The sequence below is a fragment of the Rousettus aegyptiacus genome, unplaced genomic scaffold (genome assembly GCF_014176215.1).
Source record: "Rousettus aegyptiacus isolate mRouAeg1 unplaced genomic scaffold, mRouAeg1.p scaffold_m13_p_17, whole genome shotgun sequence".
Classification (NCBI taxonomy): domain Eukaryota; kingdom Metazoa; phylum Chordata; class Mammalia; order Chiroptera; family Pteropodidae; genus Rousettus; species Rousettus aegyptiacus.
In genome coordinates, this window is record NW_023416292.1 from 613,162 (window position 1) to 636,539 (window position 23,378).

Here is a 23,378-nt window from a genome sequence, read left to right on the forward strand (position 1 = left end):
GAGCTTTTCAATCTTAAATAAGACCTCTGTGAGGGGGAGATAGTTGAGCAAGGACTTGAAAGAGGTAAGTATTTAGCCATTGGGAAATTTAAAAGAAAGCTATTCTGGGCAAATTGATCAGCCAGAGCAAAGGCCCTAAGAAGTTCAAGAAACAGCTAGAAGTCAGTGTGGCTTGAGTAGAGGAAGCCAGGGAGAGAAGGATAGGTTAGGTCACTGAGGTCACATGTAAGACCAGTGTAAGGACCTTGATCTTGGCTCTGAGTAAAATGGGAAGTCATTTCAGGGTTTCGAGCAGAAGAATGATTTAATATCACTCTGGCTTCTCCACTGAGAATAAAGTAGGGGTGGGCAAGAGGGGAAGCTGGAAGATCAGCTAGGACACTTGCTGTAACCCAGGCAAGAGATGATGGGAGCTGGGAGGCAGAAAATAATTGTGAGGGAGAGGAGGGTGGTCCAATTCTGCATCTATTCTAAAGTTAGAACCAATAGGACTTCCTTAAAGGCTGGATGTAGTGGGGGGGGTGTGGTGAGAGAAAGAAACTAAGGAAGGATAGAGTTGCCATCAACTGAAATAGGGAGACAGTGAGTGGAACAGGTTTAGGGAAGATCAGGGGCAGTATCTGGGTCTTGCTAAGTTTGAGGTGTCTATTAAGTAGGATAAGTAACCGTGGAATATAGGACAAAGTTCTGGCCTGGGTATATAAATTCAGGTGTTGTTAGCCTATCGATTTAAATAGAGAGGTGTGGGAGCCAGGAGGGAGGTTATCCCCCATCCCCTTTCCTCACTTTCTCCAACTATGTGCTACATTCCTGGAAAGGCCGATGGGTGTTGAAAGGAAGGAATCCAATTTCCCCACAAGAATAACGTTATAATAGCAGGTTAGGCTCTTGACCTGTTGCTCAATATTTTAATGGCAGTGATCACAAAGATGGCATTTCCTTGAGTCCTCAGTAAACTGAATGAGAAGGCTGCATGCCGTGCAGGGAAGAGCTTCCTAAAGAGCCTGTTGTCAAAGGAACAGGGCTCTGCGACCTGTGGAGCAGAGCCCTGCCTGACATGGACCCCTGCTCTGGGCTGGAAGACCAGGGGCACCAGTGAGATCTTTCATAAGTCCAGCCCAATCCTGCTCATCGGCTACCAGGCCCTCTTAGGGAGGGCAGTTTTCACACTCACTTTTGAAAAGGATTTGTGGGAATATGTGTGGTTTTTTACATCACATGCCCCTGATTGCAAGCTTTGGTTACTATCAGCACCCTAAGTTTACAGGGCAGTCTCTAAAGCAATTTTTATCCATCACATTAATTTGAGAGGAGGTAAGCTTAGGGAGAGATTCAGAGCTCCTGAATGGAATAGCTGTTGATAAAGAAGGTGCCCTCAGCGGAAGCCTAGTCTGATAGAGGCAGGAGGCTAACAAGATGATATTCCCAGAACAGGGCAAAGATAACAGAATAACCACCACTCCCCCTTAGCTGAAAGCAGGGTAAAGACTGGGACAGTAGAACAGGAAATTGCCAGTCTGTCTTTGTGAAGAATCTATGCAGGCCAAGAAAGCGGATGAGAGGGCAAGAGACAGAGACAGTTACAGGCAAGGCGAACAGCGTTGGCAAAGGGGCTGGGGCTGATCTGGGATTTGGAGCTGAATCCCAGTGTTTGGAGAGTCATGGAGCCAGTTCATTAAAGTCATGGCAGGAAGGAGCCACAAGGCTTAGGGTGGCATCCAGGCAGGAGAAAGCACAGGGACTCAGACCAGGGGGTATCCATGGAGACCAACAGGAGGACACAAGGAAGAAGTGGGGCCTGCAGTGGTCTGCAGTTCAATTCCAAGACTGACCAAATTCTCCTGAAAATGTATGTGCCCCTTGCTGGAAGGGGCCTCTTCAGCTTTGGGAGAGATGTGTGGAGACACTTCAGAAGGGACTGTCAAGGTCAGTGTTCCAGGGGCCACCACAGTGGGCCCTGGGCCCAGAGGACAGTAGCAGAGGCCTGAGTGCCAGGAACTGAGAGCGAGTACACAAGAAAAGGCACTGGAGGCGGAGCCCTGGTCCTGGGATGTGGCCCTAAGAATTCCACCAGCTGGTCCCCAGCCAGGCTTGACTCAGGGACCCTGCCAAACTTGTGCTTCAGGTGCATCCTGTTTTTATTAATATCACTATTAGTAATGAGAATTGCTGTCAATATTAGCATATGCATGTGGATTCCAGAACTCCAAGGCAAGGCCTGGTTCTCCTCTTGCTTCTCTACTTGTTTTCTGGGCTCCTTGTCTCTTCCCCCAGATGGTGAGCCACCTCTAAATCCAATCCCAAGGCTTTGTTCTTCTCGCTCCATCCCCTCTCTCTATGGACCTCTCTTTGCCTCAGCCTCCACCCTGACCTCTGTATGTTGGATCTTGCCTCCAGAACTGTACTCTTATGAAGATGAAATTATATTTTGAGAACTGGAGGTGTGAGAATCAACCACTTATAGAGCCCCTACATGTACCAGGTTCTGTAACAAGCACTTCACCCAAAATAGTCCTAAAACGATTCCATTTTACAGATGAAAAAATCAAGACTTTGGAAGCTTATGAAATAAATATGAATTCAGATCTTTCTGATTCAAAAACCGTGTTCTTTTCCTTTGCATATGTGATCATAATTAACTCACAAATATTCGTTGCAAGTTTTCTTTCTCTCTCTTTTCCTCTTTCTCCTCTAGACACCCAGATGGGCCCACCACCACGTCAAAATCAGCCTCTATAAAATAAGCTTGGTTGTTTTGCCCCATCCTCCTCTACTCTACTTCCTGCCTTGTCAAGGGCTTTAGTCTCCTCCCTCACGTTCAGTGTCCCATCCTTCCTATACTTCCAAAATGTACTCAAGGAGCCTGCTGAGGGCATTGGCTACAGAGGGTTGCTAGAAGGTTATCTTATCTACTACCTGCTGTCAGGCACAGTAACCATGCCCAAGTTCTTCCAGGTTTCCAAAGCAGCCATTCGCCTCCCCTTGCCTCCATGGTGCCATATCTCTCTACATTCTCCCCCTTTAGCACTTTCTTCCTAGTCTAACTACAAGGGACTGAATGGAATCACCAGGAATAAATGAAATGATTACTCCAGATACACTGGTTGGGTGCAATATAAACTCCAGAGCAAAGGTGTCCCAGGCTCTTACCAGGAGGCTCCCCTGGGAAGCGCAAGCAACAGGACTAAAGTTCAGATCCAGTTCCTGGCCTCCAGATCAGTGACTGGGTAATTCTTTTGAGAACCTTTGTTCCCAGTGAGGCAGGAAAAAATATTCATCCCTCCCCAGACTCACCCCAGTCTGACTTGGGCCTAGAGTAACTGCAATATAATTGGGCAGCATGCATGCTAATAGTTACTCTAATAGAAGCATGTAGAAGGAAAGTCACTAGAACTTCTTACCACTCATGGTCTTGAGAAATTAGGGTTTAAGAGAAGATGACTAGAGGATGACTTCCTAAGACCTGGGGAAAAGACCAGATATGAAACTGAGGAAGGACTCAGAATGTCTCTTGAATACACTTCCCAGGGCCAAATGCCAAGTTAGTTTTCTGGTGGTTACCAAGAACATGTAGAATTATCTAAATAATTTTTCAGTGACCATAGGAACCAGAATTCAGCTCCTACCAGTCTGGGGAGAGACACAAAAGGCAAAACTGGAAAGTAGAATGGTGACAACGGACTTTGTTTTGTTTGTATCTCTATGGAAAAACAGCAAAACGAGGACTGTATTTGACAACCCCTCTCCTGTTGCAGTGTGTGTATGCATAGACTTTTGCTGGCCTGGTGACATGGTCTTAGTTTTGCAAGCCAGTTAGTTGTTAAATATCAGCCATTATTAAAAATTCAATTATAAAAAAATAAATTATATAAATTTACGGTTAAGTTATATGAAAACAAAAAAGATCAGCACTCAAAATGCACCACTCCCTAATTATCTTACTGTCTCAGCTCTTGAGGTTCTTGATCTTAAAGGTATCTGCACCATAGAAATACTCTACAATGTGTGCCCCCACTCATTCTCCCAACTCCACACCAGAGACATCATGTAAATAGCTTAAAATCAGCCATGGTGGGAGAACTTACATCACAGAAATGGCAAATACTAGGTTCCCCTGCCTCCTACCCACCCCTGCCCCGCACTCAAAGCCACTGTGAAACATTCACCAGCACCAGTATTTCCCTCCAACTCTGCCAAGGTTTTATGCAGAAGAAATGACAAAACACCAAGGAGTCCCTGAAGCAAAATCCTAGGAGCAAAAACTCCCCTCCCTCTTCATCCAGCAGAGGTGACCGTGGTGATGATGACTGCCATCCAGCTTGGGATGGGGGCACTTCCCTGGCTTCCCTGGTGAGTCACCCTAACAAGAAGTTCTTTCCAGCATCTCTAAAATCTCTCTTACTGCTTTTTAATGAGCTTTTCATGCCACAGCCTCGCTTTAAAACCTAACTTGGCATTTGGCCCTGGGAAATGTGTTCAAGAGACATTCAGAGTCCTTCTTCAGTGCTTTATCTGGTCTTTTCTGCAAGTCTTAGGAAGTCATCTTCTAGTCATCTTTTCTTAAGCCCCAATTTCTCTAGAACATGAGTAGTATGGAGTCCCAGTGACTTTAAATGAAGTGCTGTGTGAGCATGGCTCCCTGGAATGGGGAAGGTGATGTCATTCAACATGACCTGTATATAGGGCCAGCAGGCTGCCTCCAAACTGGGAAAGCCCTCCCCAAGTCATCCAATTCAGTTCCCTGCCTTAGGACAAAGGAGTGCCAGAACTAGTGTCCTATTGAAGATCTACCTAACAAGTCATCTTATAGGTGCTTATAAATGTGTGCGGATAAATGAAGGGATGGACGGTTTCTGCAATTCTCTCTTCCCCTCACCATTTAATCCCTCACTGCCTGTATCCCCGCCTATCCCCAGGAACTCCCTACTTCCTTACCTCATACCCAAGACATTTGTCCCTGGCTCCTTCTGTCCCACCACTGACTCCTTTTTTCCCTCAGCTCTATCAAAGCAGAGCCGGCAATGCTATCAACATTTTACAAATATCCAAGCCAATTGAAAATGGCTTCCTAGTTATTTATAACCAAGCAGGGTTTCCAGGCTTCCTCAGTTAAGAAACTTGAAGCCCAGGTACTTTGAGGTCCATCCATACCCCATACTTCATGTGGCCCCAGGATAAAAGAAGGAAGAATTAGGAAGCCCAGCTTCTTCTCAAGGGAAAAAGAGATGAAGAAAGAAGGAAGTCTTGGGCTCTCACCAGGCAGGTGGCTGGGCAGAGGTAGGTAAAACCCTGAAGTATCATGCTCTTCAGAAGACCCTCAATTCCTAGGCCAGACATAGGTGCAGTTGTGTGCCTGTTACAGCCATCCTGTATGGAGTACAACCACTTGGTCCCCTAGAGACAGGGGAATTGAAAATGTGATATTTAGGGCTCCCTAAGAGTAGAACTTGAACCAAAGGATAAAAGCTCTATAAGGACCAAAATTGAATTCAATAGGAGGAACATATCTCTAATAGTCAGAGGCTTAATGGACTGCATTGGGAGGTAGGACGATGCTACTGGAGGTATTCAAGAAAAGATTAAAATAGCCTTTGCCAGGAATGTTGTAGAAGGAATTCAAATATCAGAGAAACAGCCTGATGTCCTAGAGTCAAACATGCCTGATCAAAACCTGAGTTATTACCTGTGTAGGCTTGGTCAACATACCTAATCTCTCTGAGCCTCAGCTTCTTCTGTGTAATGAGATAGTACACAACCTCATAGAACTAAAGTAAGGATTAAATAAGACAAAACATCAGAAAGCACCTAGCACTTAGAGGGCGCCCAATAAATGTCAATCCCCTCTCCATTAAAAGAGGAACTAGATTAGATGACCTTGAAGGTCTTTCTACCCCCAGAATATGAGTCTGAAACCCTTCCTGGCTATTGCGAAGGAACGCATACATCTGGGAGAGATAAGGAGATCGGGGTTGGGTGGATGAGGGCAGGAGAAAGAAGGATGCTAAAATGGTCTGGGATTGTTCAGAGAGGTCATCCTTGCCAGTCCTTAGTTTACCCCCTCAGGCCTTCTGGAATAAAAGAGAAAAACAAATTCTAGGTTTAAAATCCAATCATAGGGGTTCCAGTTTCCCCATCTGCATAATGAAAGAGTAGGATTACACAGCCCCTTCCAGCTCTGACTGCTATCTATCTAAGGAAGAAATGGTTCAGGAGCAATGGGGGACAACAGAGAGAAACGTTCTTCATCCCTGAGCAGAGTTTCCTCCCCACCCCATGCCCAACTCTCCGTGGAACTACAGCCACCTGTCTCGGGTCTTACAGTTTCTTTATTGTGCTAACACTGCCACCTCAGAGTTCAGATCTCACACAAAGAACAGTTCAGTCCGGAACCCTACCCGCCCCAGGCCCGGGGCCCTCTGCCTTGGCTGGGGACACCCGGCTTATGGCCTCACCATCTCTCGGACACTTTCTTCTCGCTCCCCTGGAGCCTCGGGGGCTCAGGGAAGGCGAAGAGGGCTCCGGGTGGCCTTTCTCTGCCCGCCCCCTCCCATTTTGGGGAGAAGGCTCTGCCTCTTCACTCATTTTCCAAGGGAAATGCTGTCATCCCACAGCCTCCCGGCGGCCTGGGGCAGGCGAGGTGAGCGCAGTCCGAGCATGTCCCCAGCCATGCGCAGAGAGCCCGCACCCTCCTCCGGCCCGGGCACAGCCCGGCGGGCACGCGCGCTCACACCAACAACCCGTCTTTGCCCGGCAGCGACCCCTGAGCGCAGTCAGCTGGCTTGGCGCTCGTGACCTTGACGTAGACCGGGGAGGAGCCCGCTTCGCAGGCAGCAGCGGTGCGGGGCGCCAGGGCCACATCCTCCGGGCCGCCGCTGGGCGGAGGCGCGTACTTGCGGCGCAGGGAGCGGCTGACAGTCTGCGTAGGGTACCCCAGCAGGTGCGTGACGCGGCTGCCGCGCCCGCCGGCCTTACACCCCGGCGCCACGGCGTCCTCTCTGTGGAGACAACAGGCGGGTGGGTGAGCGGGCTCCTCGGTGGCACGGCGTGGGCCTGGCCTGGCAGAGCCGGGACTCTTGGCCACCTCTCGGCTCCCTCTCCCGGCACCTCCCTTTCCTGGCCACTGGCCTCACTCGCTCGGCCTCCATCTATTCTATTCTCTGCCTCTTCCTGGGCCGGCGACCCCTGAGCGGTCCTGGATCATCTCATCCTCTAGACAGGGCTTGTCTACACGTGTCCAGACAACCCACGGCCAGCAGTCCCATCTAGGCACTCTCCAGTCCCCTTCTGATTTTTTCCCGGAACCACCGGCTTTAATAGGGAGGCAACCTTGGAGATTCAGGAGCTGCTTTCCTGGTCCTTCTTTCCTTAACTAATCCTGACCTTGCCCTCTCGCCCTCTCTTATCCTCACCTCCTGCCCCTCGATCTTCATCCTTTCCTCCATCCCCAGGGCACTGCAATCATCAGCACTACTAGTCTTGTTCTATTTTTATTTCTAGTTTGTTTCTAATAAGTTAGCACTACTCTTAAATATATCCATAGTTTTCTCCGTGCAATACAAGGGAAAGGTAGAAAATTACAGTCCCTGCTCTTCAGGAGCTTACAGTCTAGACAAGACAGACAGGTGTGTACAGACAGATGGGAGATGGGAGCAGAGGAGCAGAGCTGAAGACTGGGCATGGGAAGGGAGAGAGAGAAAAGCCTTGCGACCAGTGGCAGGTCAACATGCTGCGGTCCCAGCACTCCCAGCGATGGTGAGCAGGTTTGGAGTGGCAGGCAGGGGTGAGAAGGGGCAGGGCACTGGTCCCCTGTCTCACAGCAGCATGCAGCATGCATCAGGTTTTACCTGATCTCATTAGCCAAGTCGCTGCAGGCCCCTCTGCTGACCTCGCCACTGTTGCTGTAGCCAAAGGCACTGCGGGTACCACAGCCAGCCCCGGCTCCCCCGCAGCAGCAGCAGATGAGCCCCCAGATGCCCACCAGCAGGCAGCACAGCCCGAGCAAAGAGCCCAGCACTGCGCCGATGATCACGCCTACACGCCGGGAGTCTGTAAAGGGAAGGAGAGACCAGTCAGGCTCCTGAAGCCTGGAAGGTGCCTGGTAACCAGGAGGTGCCAGGGCAGAGCATCTGTGGGAAAGGAGGGCTCAGGGCCCTGGGTCAACCAGTAGGGAAGATATGGGGAGATGCAAGTTAACCGTTTCTGTTTGTATATTACTCCCAGGGCTTTCCAGCTGCCCTAGGCAGAGACCTATGCATAATGCAAAGGGCAGGCAAAGCTAGCTGGGCTCTAAAACACAGCCCAATTTCTTCCAGTCCCATCCGCCCCACTACAGGGCCCCCAGGGCCACTGCACCTACCTGAGACCTTCACCTCCACCACACATACACTGTAGCCCACATGATTGGCCACTGTGCACTGATACAGCCCATCATCCTCATGGGAGACGTCCTTCAACATCAGGTCGCCATTGTTCAACAGACCTGAATGTGAAGGAGCAGCTGTAGTGAGGCAAAGGGACCTAGTGTCTGAGAGCACCATCCCCAGCCGCTGCCACTGTGGGGTAAGGGATAAAAGGAGGGACGGTGTGTGTACAAACACACACAGGTCCACCACACTCCAGATGAGTCACCTTTCCCCTGCTGAAACAGGCAAGGAAGGACACCTCTGCCAGTAACAGGTAATTTACTCTGTGACCTTAGGGAAATACACACCTTTCTGAGTCTTGGTCTCCTCCTTTGTACAGTGAAGACCGGGTTAGACTAGAGGAATTCTAAGGCCCCTTCCAGCTCTGATCATTTTTGTTGGATTTTGAGTACTAGCCAGCTTCTCTGTGTGCTGGCAGCTTTGCATACCTTTACCCCATTTAATTCTCACAGGCCCCTGGAAGTTAGACATTATATTCTCATTTCATACATGGTGAAACATGATGAAACAAGACAGAGAGAGGCTAAGCCACTTGGTTAAGTCTTGCAGTCAGTCAGGGATCCAGCTAGGATTCAAGCTCAAACTGTCTCAGACTGTGCTCTTTCCAAATTAACCATGCTGCTTTTGGTAGACCCCCACCCCCACCATCACTTTTTGTCTTTTCTTCTCCCCACAATAGCAGCTTCTGAAACAGGCTCAGAGGAGGCATCTCCCACAAGGGTTCCAGGTGTGACTTGGAGCCACAAATAAACTAGAGAAGCCTCAGCAGGTCCCAGAGTCCTGTTTTTCTGTTCATCTCGCCTCCCTCTTCTGGGGCCCCCTCACCTTGATTTATGGAGCTGTGGAAGGACTCCTGGTAGGTGAGCTCAGAGTGGAAGCTTTGCTGGGAATGGTAGGACCCAGCACGGTAGGGGTGGGCATTCCCGCTGATCTTGGCCCACTTGTAGGAGAGAGGCGGGGTGCCCCCATTGGTAAAGCACTTCAGCACTACATCATTGCCATGTGCCATGTGGCCCTCAGACCAGCATACAGGCACTGCAGGTCGAGCTGCAGGAAAGCAGAGAATTGTGAGTGGCCCAGCCAAGGAGCAGAGCCAGGCTCAGAGTGGCTGAGTTACCCTTGGCTCTGAAGTCTGTGGAAAGGGAGTCCAGAAGAGACTGGCCATACCTTGAACAGTGACGACGACCTTCCGGGTGGCTGTGGTAGTCTTCTTTACCCGGCACTCGTAGGTAGCTGTGTCAGATACCTGCAGGTTCATGAGGTTGATGGAGGCGTCATACTGGCTGGGGTCTGAGGCTGCAAAGCGGACCCTCTGCTGCAAATGGGGGAGGTTGCCATGGTTGATCCTCTTGTCCTGGTAACTCAGGAACTGTGAAGAAGAGAAGAAAACAGAGGTGGTGAGACAGGCAGAGCCAAGGAGGGCCATGTGGATCAGCTGCCTTGGACAATTCATTCAACTTCTCTGAGATTCATTGTTCTGGAAATGATGATGCTTAGTCCACTGACTTCCTATGAAATGGGTGGGGCCAGGTAAAATCTAGTACTCTGCAAACTGTAAGTCCAGCTGAGAACTTCTTAAAGCCAGGTATCATACCCTTTGGAGTGATTGCAGAGCTCTCATTCCTGTTGTCCCATTCCACAAGAGGCCTTAGGGGAAGTTCAAGGTCTTAGTTTCCTTATCTTTCCTCCTTATCCCCTCAGAGTGTTGGGTGCCCATCAAGTAGACACCATGGAGTGTTAGGTAAGGGGAACAATGTTCCTGACACTCACCACATTCTCCCGATGTGAGGGGTCTGAATTGACCTGCATCCACTCGATGTCCAGCCCACTGGGACCATAGTCCTCAGGGTCCAGGATATAGGGGCAACCCAGTTTCACACTGTCACCTTCTGCCAGGTACAGGACCTCCTGGCCATCCCCGTTGATCCGCACAGCGGACAGCAGTGCTAGGGGAAAGGCAGAACAGGTGAGGTTGAGAGGAACCAGAGCTCAGATAGTAGGCTTCAGCCTCTCCCCTCCACCATTCTCTATCAGCAGCAACCCAGACTCCATGGCGGTTCCACAGGGAGCAGGGACTGCTCCGAGTGTGTCTGCATGTGTGCATGAAGTGGTATATGCATGTCTGTGCACACTTGTGTATGTATGTCTATATTCTATAATATATAAAATTGCAACTGAATCTTGTTTGTATATATACAGCTGTTAGGTTTGCTTATATGTATGCATGATTGTGTGTACATGTATGAGTATGTACATATGTGAGCATGAGTGTTTATGAGCATTTGTGGCTATTTATATGTATACTCATGCCATGACCAGGTAGAGTGTCTGCTTTTATATTTAAATGATTGTGTGTGTATGTACATGGAGCACACAGAGCTGTTAATGCTCTAATGGAGGAGCCTGGCTCATTAAAAGCTGCCTGTCTGGCTAAGTGAGGTGCTCCTATCTGGATGCAGGAGAATAGACACCATGGTCTCTGGGGTCCCTTCCCAGACCAAGGAGCAGAAGATTGCAGGTGTCTGTAATCTTGTGTATGACAGTGCATGTCTGTGGCTGCATGCCTGTGCATGTCAGGGTGTGTGTATGACCAGGCTGTGTTTGTGTGTGAGTGAATGATGGTGTGTGCCTGGGACTGTGGCTGTAAACATCTGTATGTAGGATAGCATGAACTTTGTGTGATGACATATGGCAGTGTGGACTTTGTGTCTGTCCCTGGTGTGGCTCAGGTACAGCCACCCTCACATGCTCGCTCCAATTGGGGTCCCTCCCACTGTTGCCAGCCTGCTCCACTGAGTCAGCCTGGGTGAGGAGCTGGCATCTGAAAGCTCAGCACTGAGTCCTCTACCTCCCTACTCTGAAGCCTCAGGCAAGCACTAGCCCCAACCAGTTGCACCCAGAGAGGAATAAAAGGAGCAGGAGATGAGGCGGGGACAGGGGGTGGCGAGGAGTGACCAGGGCTCCAACTTTGGCAGGCAGGGCAGGTGGGCTCAACTTCGCAGTCTCCAACACTCTTCCCTCCCCAGATCCCTCCCCAAGCCTGGCTCACTCTCCTGCATTCTTTGTGACAGTCAGCAAGTCCTTTGGAGTCTCAGGCCCTGGTCTCAGCAACTCATTCTGCCCTGCCTTCCTCTGGCTCTCTCCTGGGATCATCTTCACTCTTAGAGAGTGTCTTAGACACACAATTACATGCTGTCACAGCCAAACACATCAACATATAGATACACTCTTACATGCCTTCAAAATACAGGCACATACTTATGCAGGCCTACCTTCCTACACACAGACACCATCAGATCCATACAGATACACATCTTCACACAAACACAGGTCTGGATTAATCCAGAAGACACGCCCACTGCAAACTCCCATGTGCACTTATTCAAGATAAGACAAACCTGCAAGAGCTTAGCCTGGTTCTAGAGAGCCAACAGCACCCTTCCAATATCCTCAATATCTCATGCATCACTGAACTTGCCCCTCAGAACCCTAGCTGGACTGTCAACCATGCGCTAACCACACTAGGCTCCAGAGGGACCCAGAGCAGGAAGGCTAGCTGCTGGGGCTCTAACGGAACCTGATGATGCCTCTTCCCGCTCCAGGCCAGGAGAACAGCAGCTCATTTCTGAGATAAGGATCCTGATGCTATCTGCCAGATCCTGGGGCACACAAGGCAAGCCAGGGATGAGCCAGAGCAAAGGCTCCACCCTGAGGAAGGGCTCCTGGAAGCAAGCCACAGAAAGGAGTCTTGTTACATCCCATGATAAGTAGTCAGGGAAGGGGGCTTGGGAAGGAGGAACAGGCTGGGAGACCAGTGCCTCCACCCTGCATAAGTCTGGGTGTCTTCCACTGTCTCAAGCCAGAAAGCCTCACCCTAGCCTTTCAATCCTCCCTAAAAGCTTTCTCAACCTCCTCTTAAGAGCTCCAGACTTTCTGCACTCTTTCACTCTCCTGAGGAAGTTCTTCCTCCTGTTTCACCCTGATTCCTCCTGCTGTGGCACTGAAGAAGTAATCCCAAGGGATGTGAGAGAAGAGAGAGGCTGGAGAGAGGGAAGAATGCCAGAGTGGTAGAAAGATCTCTGTGGGAAAACTTGGAGAGAGGGAGGGAAGTCACAGTGGGCTGCAAGGAAAAGGCAGTGGTGACTAATTGTCCCCCCACAAAAGCACTAGGGACTACACACTGTATTCTCAGCTTGTAAGTCCTTTGTGAATTTTCAAGCTGCTTCCAGAGTTCCTAATCTCCCATTGAAGGTGAGGGAGGAAGAGGGAAGGAAAGGTGGCCACATAAGAGGGTTATCCATGCATAAATATACACTGCACCTAGGACACACACCACGTACGTGAAGATGTCCCAGGTCCCCATAGCACAGGTAGAGCTTCCTGCATGGGATCTGCCAGCCCAGCTCTCACCAGGGGGTGTTGCAGACATTCTACTGGAAACACAATCATTCACACACATACACACACACATACACACATGCTCACACTAACATACACTCACTTTAACACACAAAGGCTAAAAATATTCCCCCTCCCACGAACTCCTCCTCCACTCTCCCTCACCCCCAGTCCAGATCCCAGGGGACTCTGAGAGCCATTTCCAGCAATGCTCACTCAGAGTGGCCCTTGCTGGAACTTGCCCCAACCTGGGCAAGTAGCCACGACATCCAACCTGAGCCCTACCCTCAAGGTGTGCCCCAGTCAGGTTAAGAGAGCTCTGGGAGTTACTATCCGCACCCTCATCGGCCTCTTCCAGGAGGAAAAATGCCACCCGCAACTCACAGAGGCCTGGAGTGGAGGTCTCAGTCCCACCTCACACTAGTGGCACCGGCCATGCTAGGAGTAGTCATTTAGGCCACATTGGTCCAAGGCTGGCTCTTCCCTCTTCAGGCAACTCCCTGTCCTGGGCTCTGGCCTGGGGGTGGGAGGAGGGCCCTCTGGCTGGAATAGCACACACACTGGTGAAAATGGTTCCTTCAAAGGCTCCTCCTTAGACTCCAGCAGCTTTGCTGCTCACCTGACCACCTGCCCCACCCCCAGTTCCTGCAGCCTGCTTGCCCGGTCACAGCACGGTCATGCATATGCCGGCCCCACAGAGAGGTGCATTAAAGACCTCTGCCCACAGACATATGCCCTGAACCTTCAGGCACAGCTCTCTCCTGGAGAGTCTTCCTGGCAATATCCAAACCTGGGTGGCAGCAGGGCAAGGGTAGGCCGCACCCTGCCAGGGCATCTCAAGCTACTTCCGGGGATCCTCTATGCGCCCCCCATTGCCCCTTTCTCTGCCCATCTGTTGTGGTGCTGGCATCCCTGCCTGCTGCGCAGCCCCATACCTGGGCTCAGGCACATGAGTAGAAGATGGAATGCTCCTCGAACTCCCATGTCTCTAGGCTCCGCGTTTCCTCCTCCTGGGTTGGATATCCCTGGGCCGACAGTGGTGGGTGTGTGGAGATGAATGGAGGGAGGAGGAGCTGAAGGCCCAGATACTGCTTGGGGTGGCAGGAAGGTGCAATGAGAGCCTGGCCAGGGAGCAGACTTATTTCTAAGGGAGGGAGGGAGCCTGGCCCCTGCCTTGGGGAGGAGTCCCAAAAACCCTAATTAGCAAGGTGACAGAGTGGCCTACCCAGGCATTACCCAGCCATCACCCAAGCTTTTCCCTATCCTGAGAGTGGGGCAGGGCAGCCAGTGGGACTTATAATTAGGTACCTGTTAAATTTCCACTTCCTCCTGGCCCAGTCCTCAGGTGACAGCAGTCATCCCATTTTATGAAGTCTCTGGAGCACCCCTCACCACTCAAGTTTGTTGCCTTCTTCCCCATGGGAAATGGAAGAGGGAGAAGATGCCAGGCTCGGGGAGGAAGGACATCCAGGCCCTGAAGGGTTAACATGACTCCAGGACACAGGGGTCTGGCAGTCTCCAAATCCTGCCCCCTTCTACCCCTGATTCTCTGAGGGACTTCCCCCTAGGTTGAGGTTCGTGAGAAGTGGCACCAGGAAAGGGGCCACTGGGGCTGGAGGGAAGGCCCAGGCAGATGAAAGGGCCCCAGGAGTGCCCAGCCTGCCTCCCAGAGGCCTCCAGCCTTTCAAAGGGAGTTGAGTTTCCTGAGCTGAATGAGGGAGGGTAGGGGTGTGTGTGGGATCAGGGCCTTCCCCTGGCTACCCCCCTAAAGCTGTGCCCCTCAACCATACCTGATGCAAGGTCATCCTTGAGTGTAGGGGATCTCTGGGAGCTGGAGGTATTATGGAGATCCAGCCCCACCTCCCATACAGAATTAAAACCAGTTCAGTGAGGCCCAAGGGAAGGAGGACCTGGGTGTGTGGAGGGAGTGCAGGTGACACGATAGATGAGTAAGGGGTACTGGGGAGAATAGCACCAGGAGGGCCAGGGAATGGGGTGTGCCTGTGCATGCGTGTACCCACTCACTGGTATGTGCCATGCTGAGGGGTACTGAGCCTCTGAGTGCACTTCTTTTAGGGACTATTGGTGTCCTTGCTTCTATTCACAAGAAAGGAGACCGAGGACCCTCATAACCTGAATGATTAAGCCAGCAAGGTATGGGCAGGTTGGAGCTGAGGGGAGAGGCTCTTGGCAAGCAGAGGGAGGAAGCAGAGAGCCAATCCTTGCTGGCTGGTCCAAGGGGCACTAGAACAGGCCTTGGACCTCCCCTCCAAAAGAAGTGGGTCAGGTCATGAGTGTCCCCATTTAACAGCCCACACCCATCCCTGACAGGGGGCACAGGAAAGGCAGGCGGGAAAAGTCTTGAAGAGATTTATGGGGCGCAGGGATGCTGCTAGAGCCCACCCCTCCAAGGAAGCACAAGGAGTCCAAGCATCTCTGCATTCCAAAGCCCTCTACTCGCACTCCCAACACAGCAGGTGCTCTGGGACCCACCAGATGTACACAGTGAATATCCTCATTTCCTTATTTATTTTGAGGTTTATAGGATTGCCTTGCACACTCTGGAGAGCAGGGATCATTATCTCTACTTTATAGATGGGGAACAGAGGCCTGAAGAAATGAGCATTCAGCCCAGGTGATGCTGCTGGGGCCTAAGTAGGGGACACCTAGGCATCCTGATTCTTCATTCAGAGTGGTCCAAGAAAAGGGCGTGGTGATCCTATAGGTTACCAGACCCACCCATGGGGAAAAAGCATGGAAAGTCAGTGATGGGTGGAGGGGAGTCAGGTGGGATCAGGAAAAGGGAGACTGAAAAGAAAGACGTTAAGGTTGTGGTTCCACTAAACTGAAGTGTAAGATTGGAGTTTAACTGGGTTCTGAATTGCTAAGGTTAGAGTTTGGGTGAAGGCAAGATTGAAGTTGAGGTTAAGGTCGGGGTTAATTGGAATTATGATTGAGGTTGGGATGGGAATTAAGGTTGAAATTAGGGTTATCACAACAGCTAGAACTAAAGGTAGGGTTGATGACTAAGATTTGTGCAATGATAAGGAATAGGGTTTTAGTTTCATTTACAGCTATACTTGAGAATGCAGTTAAGTTCAGTCAAAGGCTGGTTGGAGATTGATCTAGAATTGGGATTGCAGCTGAATTAGAAATGAGTTGGGATTCAAGTTAGACTATGGTTAGCATTAGAACATGGGTTAAAGTCATATGGGCAAGAGGATTCATGCTGATCAAAAAGGAAGCTTTGTTTATGATATAGAAGACCTCAGCCTGCATCTGCTAAATCCAAGTTTGGCTAGAATTTTCATCCCTGTGCTCAGAGAGAATAACAATTGCACATGTTGATTGGAGACCCAAGATTTTAAGGAAAGTTGCAAATACGGATGAGCCCATCTAAGGGGTATGAAGCAATTTAATGCCATGACAAATGTAACTTCTGAAGTTCTGCTACATGACCTCAGCTCACCACTAATCAAGCTCCCAGAAAAGGATTTGGGGAGAGAAAACAGAAAGCTATTAATAATAAGTGAGGCTCTGACACCAAATTGAACTAGAAGATGGGGTCCATCAGAAGCAGTTTTACTGGAGAGGGTATCCTGGTTTTGGAATCTAGAAGACAGGAGTTGGAGGAGACTGAAGGCCTATGTGCTCCTAGAGGAATAGCCACTTTTGAGAGCTCCACACAGGGGCCCCTCCAAGCCTCAAAAGGCAAGGCACATTGTTGCTTTCCTCTGACCCACTGAGAGCTAATTGCCACCTCCTTGCGATTTAGGGCCCATAAAAGAAGCTGTCAGCCTTCCCTGTTGTGCCCTAAGCCCTGCGGGGTTGGGGGACAGTGGTGGAGTGAGGGCAATGAGTATCAGCTTAGTTTTCACAGCATAGATCCAGCCCATGGCCCCTTTCCTTTGGGACCAGCCCAAAGCCCATGTTTCTCTCTGAGCTTCATCTTCAGCAGAGTAAGAGGGCCTACTGCTGGGAGGACTCCTACCCCAACTCCTCCCTCTCCTTTTCCCTCACACAGTCTCTACCCCAAACATTCCATTTCCCCACTCACTTCCTTTTCAGGTTCCGTAAAGATCTGGACATATTTAGGGAACTACTGGTGTTCCCTCTGTGCCCCCAGGGAGAGACAGTGATTATTATGAGGCAGAGAAACACAGGGAGCACCCAAATGGCCCATCCAGAGTTTCAGAGAGAGAGAGACAGAGGAGGCAGAGGGGCAGGCTATGACCTGGGGCCTAGCATATAAATTTCCAAAAGGGAGCCTTGCTTTTCCCTGTGAAGTGTACAGCTCTCCGGGGGAAGATGGCCCTTCTTTTGTGCATAACCCCCAGTTTGGGTTATATTTTCTAAGAAAGAAACAGAAACTTAAAGACAGAGGCTTAGAAAGCAGTGAACGGAGACAGAGGAGAGAAAAGGCTTGTCAAGGACCCAGAGAAACCTAGAGACTACTTCTGTAATGAAGTGCAGCCCCATCCCAGAACATTTTTGGGAAAGGACAGGACTTGGCCCACCTATTCTTCTTCCAAGATGCCCTTTATAGCAAGTCTACACAACCCTTGTAGGCCCTGCCCTCACCTGCCCCAACCTCCCTCCAAACTCTTCCCCAGATCCCCTAAGCTAAGGTTCAGGTTCCCATCTCCCCTCCAGACAAGTGGCTGTTCCTCTAGAAGCACATAGGCCCTCAGTCTTCCCCAACTCCCATCTTATAGATTCCAAAACCAGGATACCCTTTCTAAACCACACACACACACTCAGCAGGCTCCTTAACACCTCTCTCAAGTCTCCATGTAGATGAAGCTTGCCCCTGAAACCCCCAGGAGTGAGCAGCAGACCCCTGGAATGGCCATGTAGGAGAAGCCTCTGAGGAAGGTTCTGAGAGCAGGAGTCATAAACAGTACAGGATGGACAACATGGTAAGTCTCAGGGTACAGTCACAGAAAAGCCAAGGAGCCACAGCAGCTGCTGCCTTTCCATCCAGCTCTCAGGGAAGGTTTGGGATTGGAGGACTACCAGGTGAGGCCATGCTTGGACAAGAATGGGGGGCTTAGAGGTGGTAGAGTTGGTATGATGGGAGAATGTAGAGTTCAGCTGAGGGAGGATTATAGTTAATTACAGGGTGAGATGAGAAACATATGTTGAGTTCTGTTTTAGTATCTGGGTTGTGGTTAGGGACTGAGGTCCAGATCAGGACTGGCAGGCAAGAGTTTCAGACACATGCAACACAGGGACTCCCTGATCCCCTACTCAGGCTTCCTAAGACTTAGTAATTCCTACTGGTCTACCTCAAGAGAAGAAGGGATACCGGGGGGAGCCTGGATATGCCCCCATCCCTCTCGCTGAGTAATATGCTGGAGCTGGCCCAGGCTCATAAGAGCAAACGGCATTGATACAGTCGCCATCACTGAAAGGAGTGGCCTACCCACTGTTGTGTCAGCAGAGTATCATAGCAAAGCAAAGGATGGTTGATTAAATGTTATAAACCGAGCTGTTTTCAAGGGAACAATGGAGAAAAGAAGAATTTTTAAGGAGTATGTAAATTCCTGATGACAGACCTGAAGAATTAAGAGAACCTGGAGATAAAAGACATCTTTACCTCACCAATATCAACCACATCCTGCAGAGCCTTCATCCATTTAGCAAGAGGGCTGGGCCTTGCGTTAGGCCCTGAGGAGTAATGATTAATGAAATGTAGAATCTGTCCTTCTAAAGCACCCAGTCCGTTGGGGGAGACAGACAAGGGAAGAGGCGCCAATCCCTCATCCCAGAATGATGAGCTATGGTGATCGAAGCAGGGCCCCTGACTTGGTGGAAAGGACGTCTAAGCAGACATCTGAAGGACAGATATCCAAAGATGTGCTGGGAGAATTGAGAGTAGAGAGAGGTGGCCAAAACGGTTCTTCAGTTCTTGGGAAATAAACCAGGGCCCTGCCAGAGACCATAGAGGAGAGTGAAGTCAAGAGAGATAGCTGAGGGTTATTTTTGGACTAAGGAGAGAAGGTCCTGGAGAACTGAATCTCTGAGGACGTTCTACCCAATCAACCAGAGCCAGGCCTTCAGGATGGACTAGGCAACTAAGATCTATCTTCTGGAATCATGTGCATGTTTTTAGGTGGAGAGAGAAACCTTGTGATGGTTTAATCCATATGTCCACTAGGACTCTGACTCTTGAGTTTATAAAAATAAAATTTACCTTTGATTCTGCCGCCTGGATTCCCCCAACAAATATCCAAAGAGGGGAACTGTGGTCCCCCATAGCCCCAAGGGCAGCCCCAGGCCTGCCTTGGCTTCCTGACAGTTGCCAGGGAAGGTGTGTGGGAACTGGCAGGCTGTAGAGCTAAGCTGGGTGTGTGTGTCTTCTTCAAAGCCTTCCCAACTAAGCCTGTCCTGACCAGCCTTCCCTCTGCTCCCCATGTTTGTTTCTTGTTGCCTGGACACTGGGAGAAGGGAAGGAGTGTGAGAAAGGTGGTGCCAGAGGGGGCAGGGCTCAGAAGCAACACAGTTCAGCCAGGGCAGGACAGCAGCAAGTCCAGCTCAACGAATAAACTGGAAGATTCCTCACTTTCCCCATCTTCCTCCCTCTAGCAACCCCCTCGCTACCCCCAAAAAATGCTCAGAAGAGCCCTATGTTTCCAGAACTTTGAACACTTCCCCACATGGGGTTAATGTGTACAGAAGCTGGGGCAGGAGATATCTGAAGAGGCATTGTGCAAAAAGAACCTGGACTTGTTTAGTGTGGTCCCAAAGAATTGGGGCCCCGTAGTGGATGCATAGGAATATATATATTGACTCAATATTAAGAACTTTCTGAGCATTGGGGCTGATTTGAGATGGCTTGGGTTGCTTCGTGAGGTAATAAGCACCCTGAATCTTAGGATGTGCAAGCTCAGAATGTCCAACCATTCGGTAAGAGATTACAAAGGAGATTCAAGCAACAGAGGGTCCTTGGGTTCCTTCTAGCTTTAAAATTCTATGATTTGGTGCTCACCTCCACTAGCCCAGGGAACACTACCCCACATGGGGTTAAGGTGTACAGAAGCTGGGGCAGGAGATATCGGAAGATATCTTTGAAGATATTTGAAGATATCTGAAGATAGCTTTGAAGAAGACACACACACCCAGCTTAGCTCTACAGCCTGCCAGTTCCCACTAGCCCAGGGGCCATGCAGAAAAGCTCATTAGTTTTAGGCAGTTTCTCCTGCTCTCCATTCCCACCCATCCCCTTGATTCCTCTTTCTAGGAGTCTCTAGAAAAAGCCACCCAAAATCTCAACCCTATTTCTGTCCCAATCCCAAAGTCATCCAAGGGCATTGAGATGATAGCTACCCCTCTCTCAAGAGGATGTGGAGACTGAGGGAAGGAATGCAGAGCTTGCACCACAAGGAGAACATCCCAGCTTAGAGGGTGGGAGCAAAGACAGAGGAAGGTCTAAGCTATTTAAAGCCAGTAAAATCAAGAATAATTTAGCCTTTTCTAGGACTCTAGATTTTTATGATGTTGGAAATGAGCTTCTTCTATGTAACCATGGTGTGATTTGCCAGTGTATCTCTCAGAGTATGGGAGGGAGAGGGAATGCGGGGCAGGTCACCTTGGCAGCAGCCTAGGATGGGAGGCCTCTGGTCTGGAGTAAGCCCTCCCACCCCCCAGCACTCCCCCATGCTCCCACTCTGCAGAAGGAACAGTCGGAATGGATGAGAGTGAAGAACTCTATGGGCTCCAAACACAGACTTCTTGTCTGAGACTCCAGCGTCTCCCCTCCAATGTCACCTAAACAGCTGCCACCCTTCTTCACCCCAAAAGCCCCATCTGGCTTTGAACTCTCTGAGCCCCTTTCATCTGAGCATAATCAAAGTGCTTTTACTGAGACCAATTAATTCCCAGCTGTCACCCGAGTCACAAATGTACATGCTGAGGCTTTCAGGGGTGCTGGAGGACATCTCAGCATCCCACTGAGTCAGGGACAGCCTGGCTCAACCACCAGGACAGCCTGATGAATCATGATCAACTGGAGCTGCTTCTGGAGCATGATGCAGGCAACAGGCACATATGGGTGGATGGAGCATGGAGCCCAGCCAGAAGCTAGAGGACATGCGCTCAGGAGGCCATGCCTGCAGACTTGATTCAGTGCTCTAAGGTGGAGCCCAAACTCTGGATTTTCCAGGCTACACCAGCTCAGTGTGACATTACAAAGACAGGAAGTCCCAGAGGGACAGAAGAAAGGAAGCTGGAAAGCCAATCAGAGACCCGTACAACAAAATCAGTAGTTTAGGCACCTTTTTCCTGCAAGTTTCTTACATCTATAAATCAACAGAGGCAATGCACCTAACAACACTTCCTTCTCATCCCCAGATTTTCCCAGCACCACTCTCCCTTTGTAGCTTCCCAGACACCCCTGAGCTGATTCAGTGGCTTGTAGGGGTGTACAGAGATCATTTCCCCCACTCTAATAACTAGGAGGGAAAGCTGAAGCCACCCAAAGGTCCAACCTCTATCAACAAGGCAGGCTGGTTGCTCCTGAGCTGGCAAGCCCACTAAATCATCAAAAGAATTTAGATTTTCCTCTTCATTGTCTCACATCCCAGCCCCATCCCCACAAGCTGGGTTCACACAGTTCCCTGATGGCTCAGCTACCACTATCATGCCTGACCTTGCTAGGCCCCAGTTAACTCCAGGGACCTTTTCTCTGTAATTAACCCCACTGCCATTCCTGAGTGAGAGCTGTGACAAGTTTACAAAAGATGCCCAGATGTGGCCAGCTAGCCTCAGATGCCAGCTGCCGGCCGTCAGGAGTGTCCCACTTCTAAGAACAAGGCTCCTGCTGATGAGTCAGGCCAGTCCTGAAGCCCAAGGAAGCCTGTGCAGAGCTTCTCAGGAATCCAAAGAGAAGAAATTGAACCTCTCTTCCAAGAATTTTTGGAGGAGGGCAACCTTGAGGGCAGAACTCTGAGATTCTCTCCCAAACCATCTTCACCTGCTCAGAGGTGGCTACACTCCTCCATCTTAAAAACCAGACCTTGATTCATGTCATATAACTACCCCCACCATATCCAGGCCATGTCGAGATGGTCTCACAGTTAAGCCTTGGGATCTGCCAGGCCCTGCAGACCTGCATTTTCACCAGCAGCAGTTCTGCTGACATGCTAGCCTTGCTTTCAACCTATAAACTTGGCTCATTTTTCTCTATGTGGGCTCAGAAGTCAGCAATGGGCATGGAACCCCTTTTCTCCTTGACCTGCCCTCCAAGGGAACCTGTTTCTCCCAGCCTTGAGATGAATGAATAGGGAAAAGGCTGGACAAATTCCAGTCAACCAAGGCCCTTTCTGACTTTCCTGGTAAGAGGATCCCCTAAAACAGGTAAAGGCTTGCTCCTCTGTCCCTATAGATATTAACTGTGCAACAGGCAATGCTCAGAGAAAACTCAGCGGCAGAAGGGAACCAGAACTGTCAGTGGCATTGCCATGTCTTCTCTCCCATCCTAGGCTGGGTACCACATGTTTCCAAGACCCCTAGGGAAGAAGGTATCAGCTTCCCTAGGTAGGAGGCATCCACTTAAATATACTACCCCGGGGAGGTGAGAAAGCCTCTTCCCCAAGCAGCTGGTGGTGCTGCCCACCAGGCTGAGTGGTGCAACTGTCTCCCCAGGTGGGAAAGATGGAGAAGGCACCTGGTGAAACTACAGCCATCCTGAGGAAGAGGAAGCACAGGAAGCAGCTTGCCTACTCTCCCTGGGCCCTATGAAAAGAGAACTCTTGCCCAAGGCCCTTGTAAACACCCAGAACACACCCAGCAGCTCTCCTCTGCCTCCTCTAGTGCAGGACCCATTGAAGGAGAAAAAAATGGGCTCTGGGCTTAAAAAATGAAACATAAGGGCAGTGGTGGGGGCATCGTCAGTGATGAGAGCTAGATGGAAGCCCTTTTCCCACAAGGCATATACAAAAGGGGAATAGCTCCATCTCTAGAAGCTAGCATTTCAGCCCACAATGGAAACTTGATAATCAGTATCCTCCGCCCAAAAAGGCTGAGACTATTCTAAAGGTAAAAGAAATTTGGTGGGAGCCACTGGGGGTGACATAGCAAGAGCAGACTGGAACAATAAAAAGTTTCTATGAGGATGAAATCCAGGTCTGCTGTGTTCACTGAGTGCCTAGAACATACCTAGCACATAGTAGGTACTCAAGAAGTATTTGAATGAGTGAAAAAATGAATAGACCATTCTAGGGAAAAGTGAAGCAAGCTAACACAGACAACAGTATCTTTGAGGAGCCCCACTTGCTGGAGTGAGATGAACTGAGGAGAGCCCAGCCACTTCAGTGAGTGAGGCGGCTGTGTTTGCGTGAGGAGACTGGATCAAAAGGGTAAGGAGAGGGCCCCTGAGCATGCCCTGCTGAGGAATAAGCAGGTGTCTGTGGAATCTAAAGTGTTCTGGCAGGACAGGGATGACACAGGAGAGTAAGTCTGGGTTCAGACACCACCCCTTCACAGATGTGGTCTGAGTCACAGGCATGAGCCCCCAGTAAGAGCTCTGCCTTAGGTAGCCAGGTGCCTCCTTCCCTG

The 23,378-nt window shown here is 50.1% G+C and overlaps 1 protein-coding gene across 6 annotated transcripts; it reads right to left on the reverse strand.

Annotated features, from left to right (window-relative positions):
- Positions 1 to 684: 684 nt before the first annotated feature.
- VSIG8 (V-set and immunoglobulin domain containing 8) lies at positions 685 to 23,376 on the reverse strand. 6 transcript variants are annotated; one of them, XM_016139175.2, is made up of 8 exons: positions 14,130 to 23,376; positions 13,757 to 13,909; positions 10,194 to 10,369; positions 9,591 to 9,792; positions 9,249 to 9,470; positions 8,357 to 8,479; positions 7,845 to 8,046; positions 685 to 6,995 (listed from the first exon to the last, which is right to left on the reverse strand). In XM_016139175.2, exons 1-8 carry the CDS (start codon positions 14,308 to 14,310, stop codon positions 6,725 to 6,727), a joined length of 1,530 nt encoding a protein of 509 aa, XP_015994661.1. In that variant the 5' UTR covers positions 14,311 to 23,376; the 3' UTR covers positions 685 to 6,724. The 6 variants fall into 6 exon arrangements, with proteins under 6 accessions (XP_015994661.1, XP_015994654.1, XP_015994680.1 ...); XM_016139168.2 differs by having other exon boundaries at positions 13,757 to 13,912; XM_016139194.2 differs by having other exon boundaries at positions 13,757 to 13,994; positions 14,130 to 14,223.
- Positions 23,377 to 23,378: the final 2 nt, after the last annotated feature.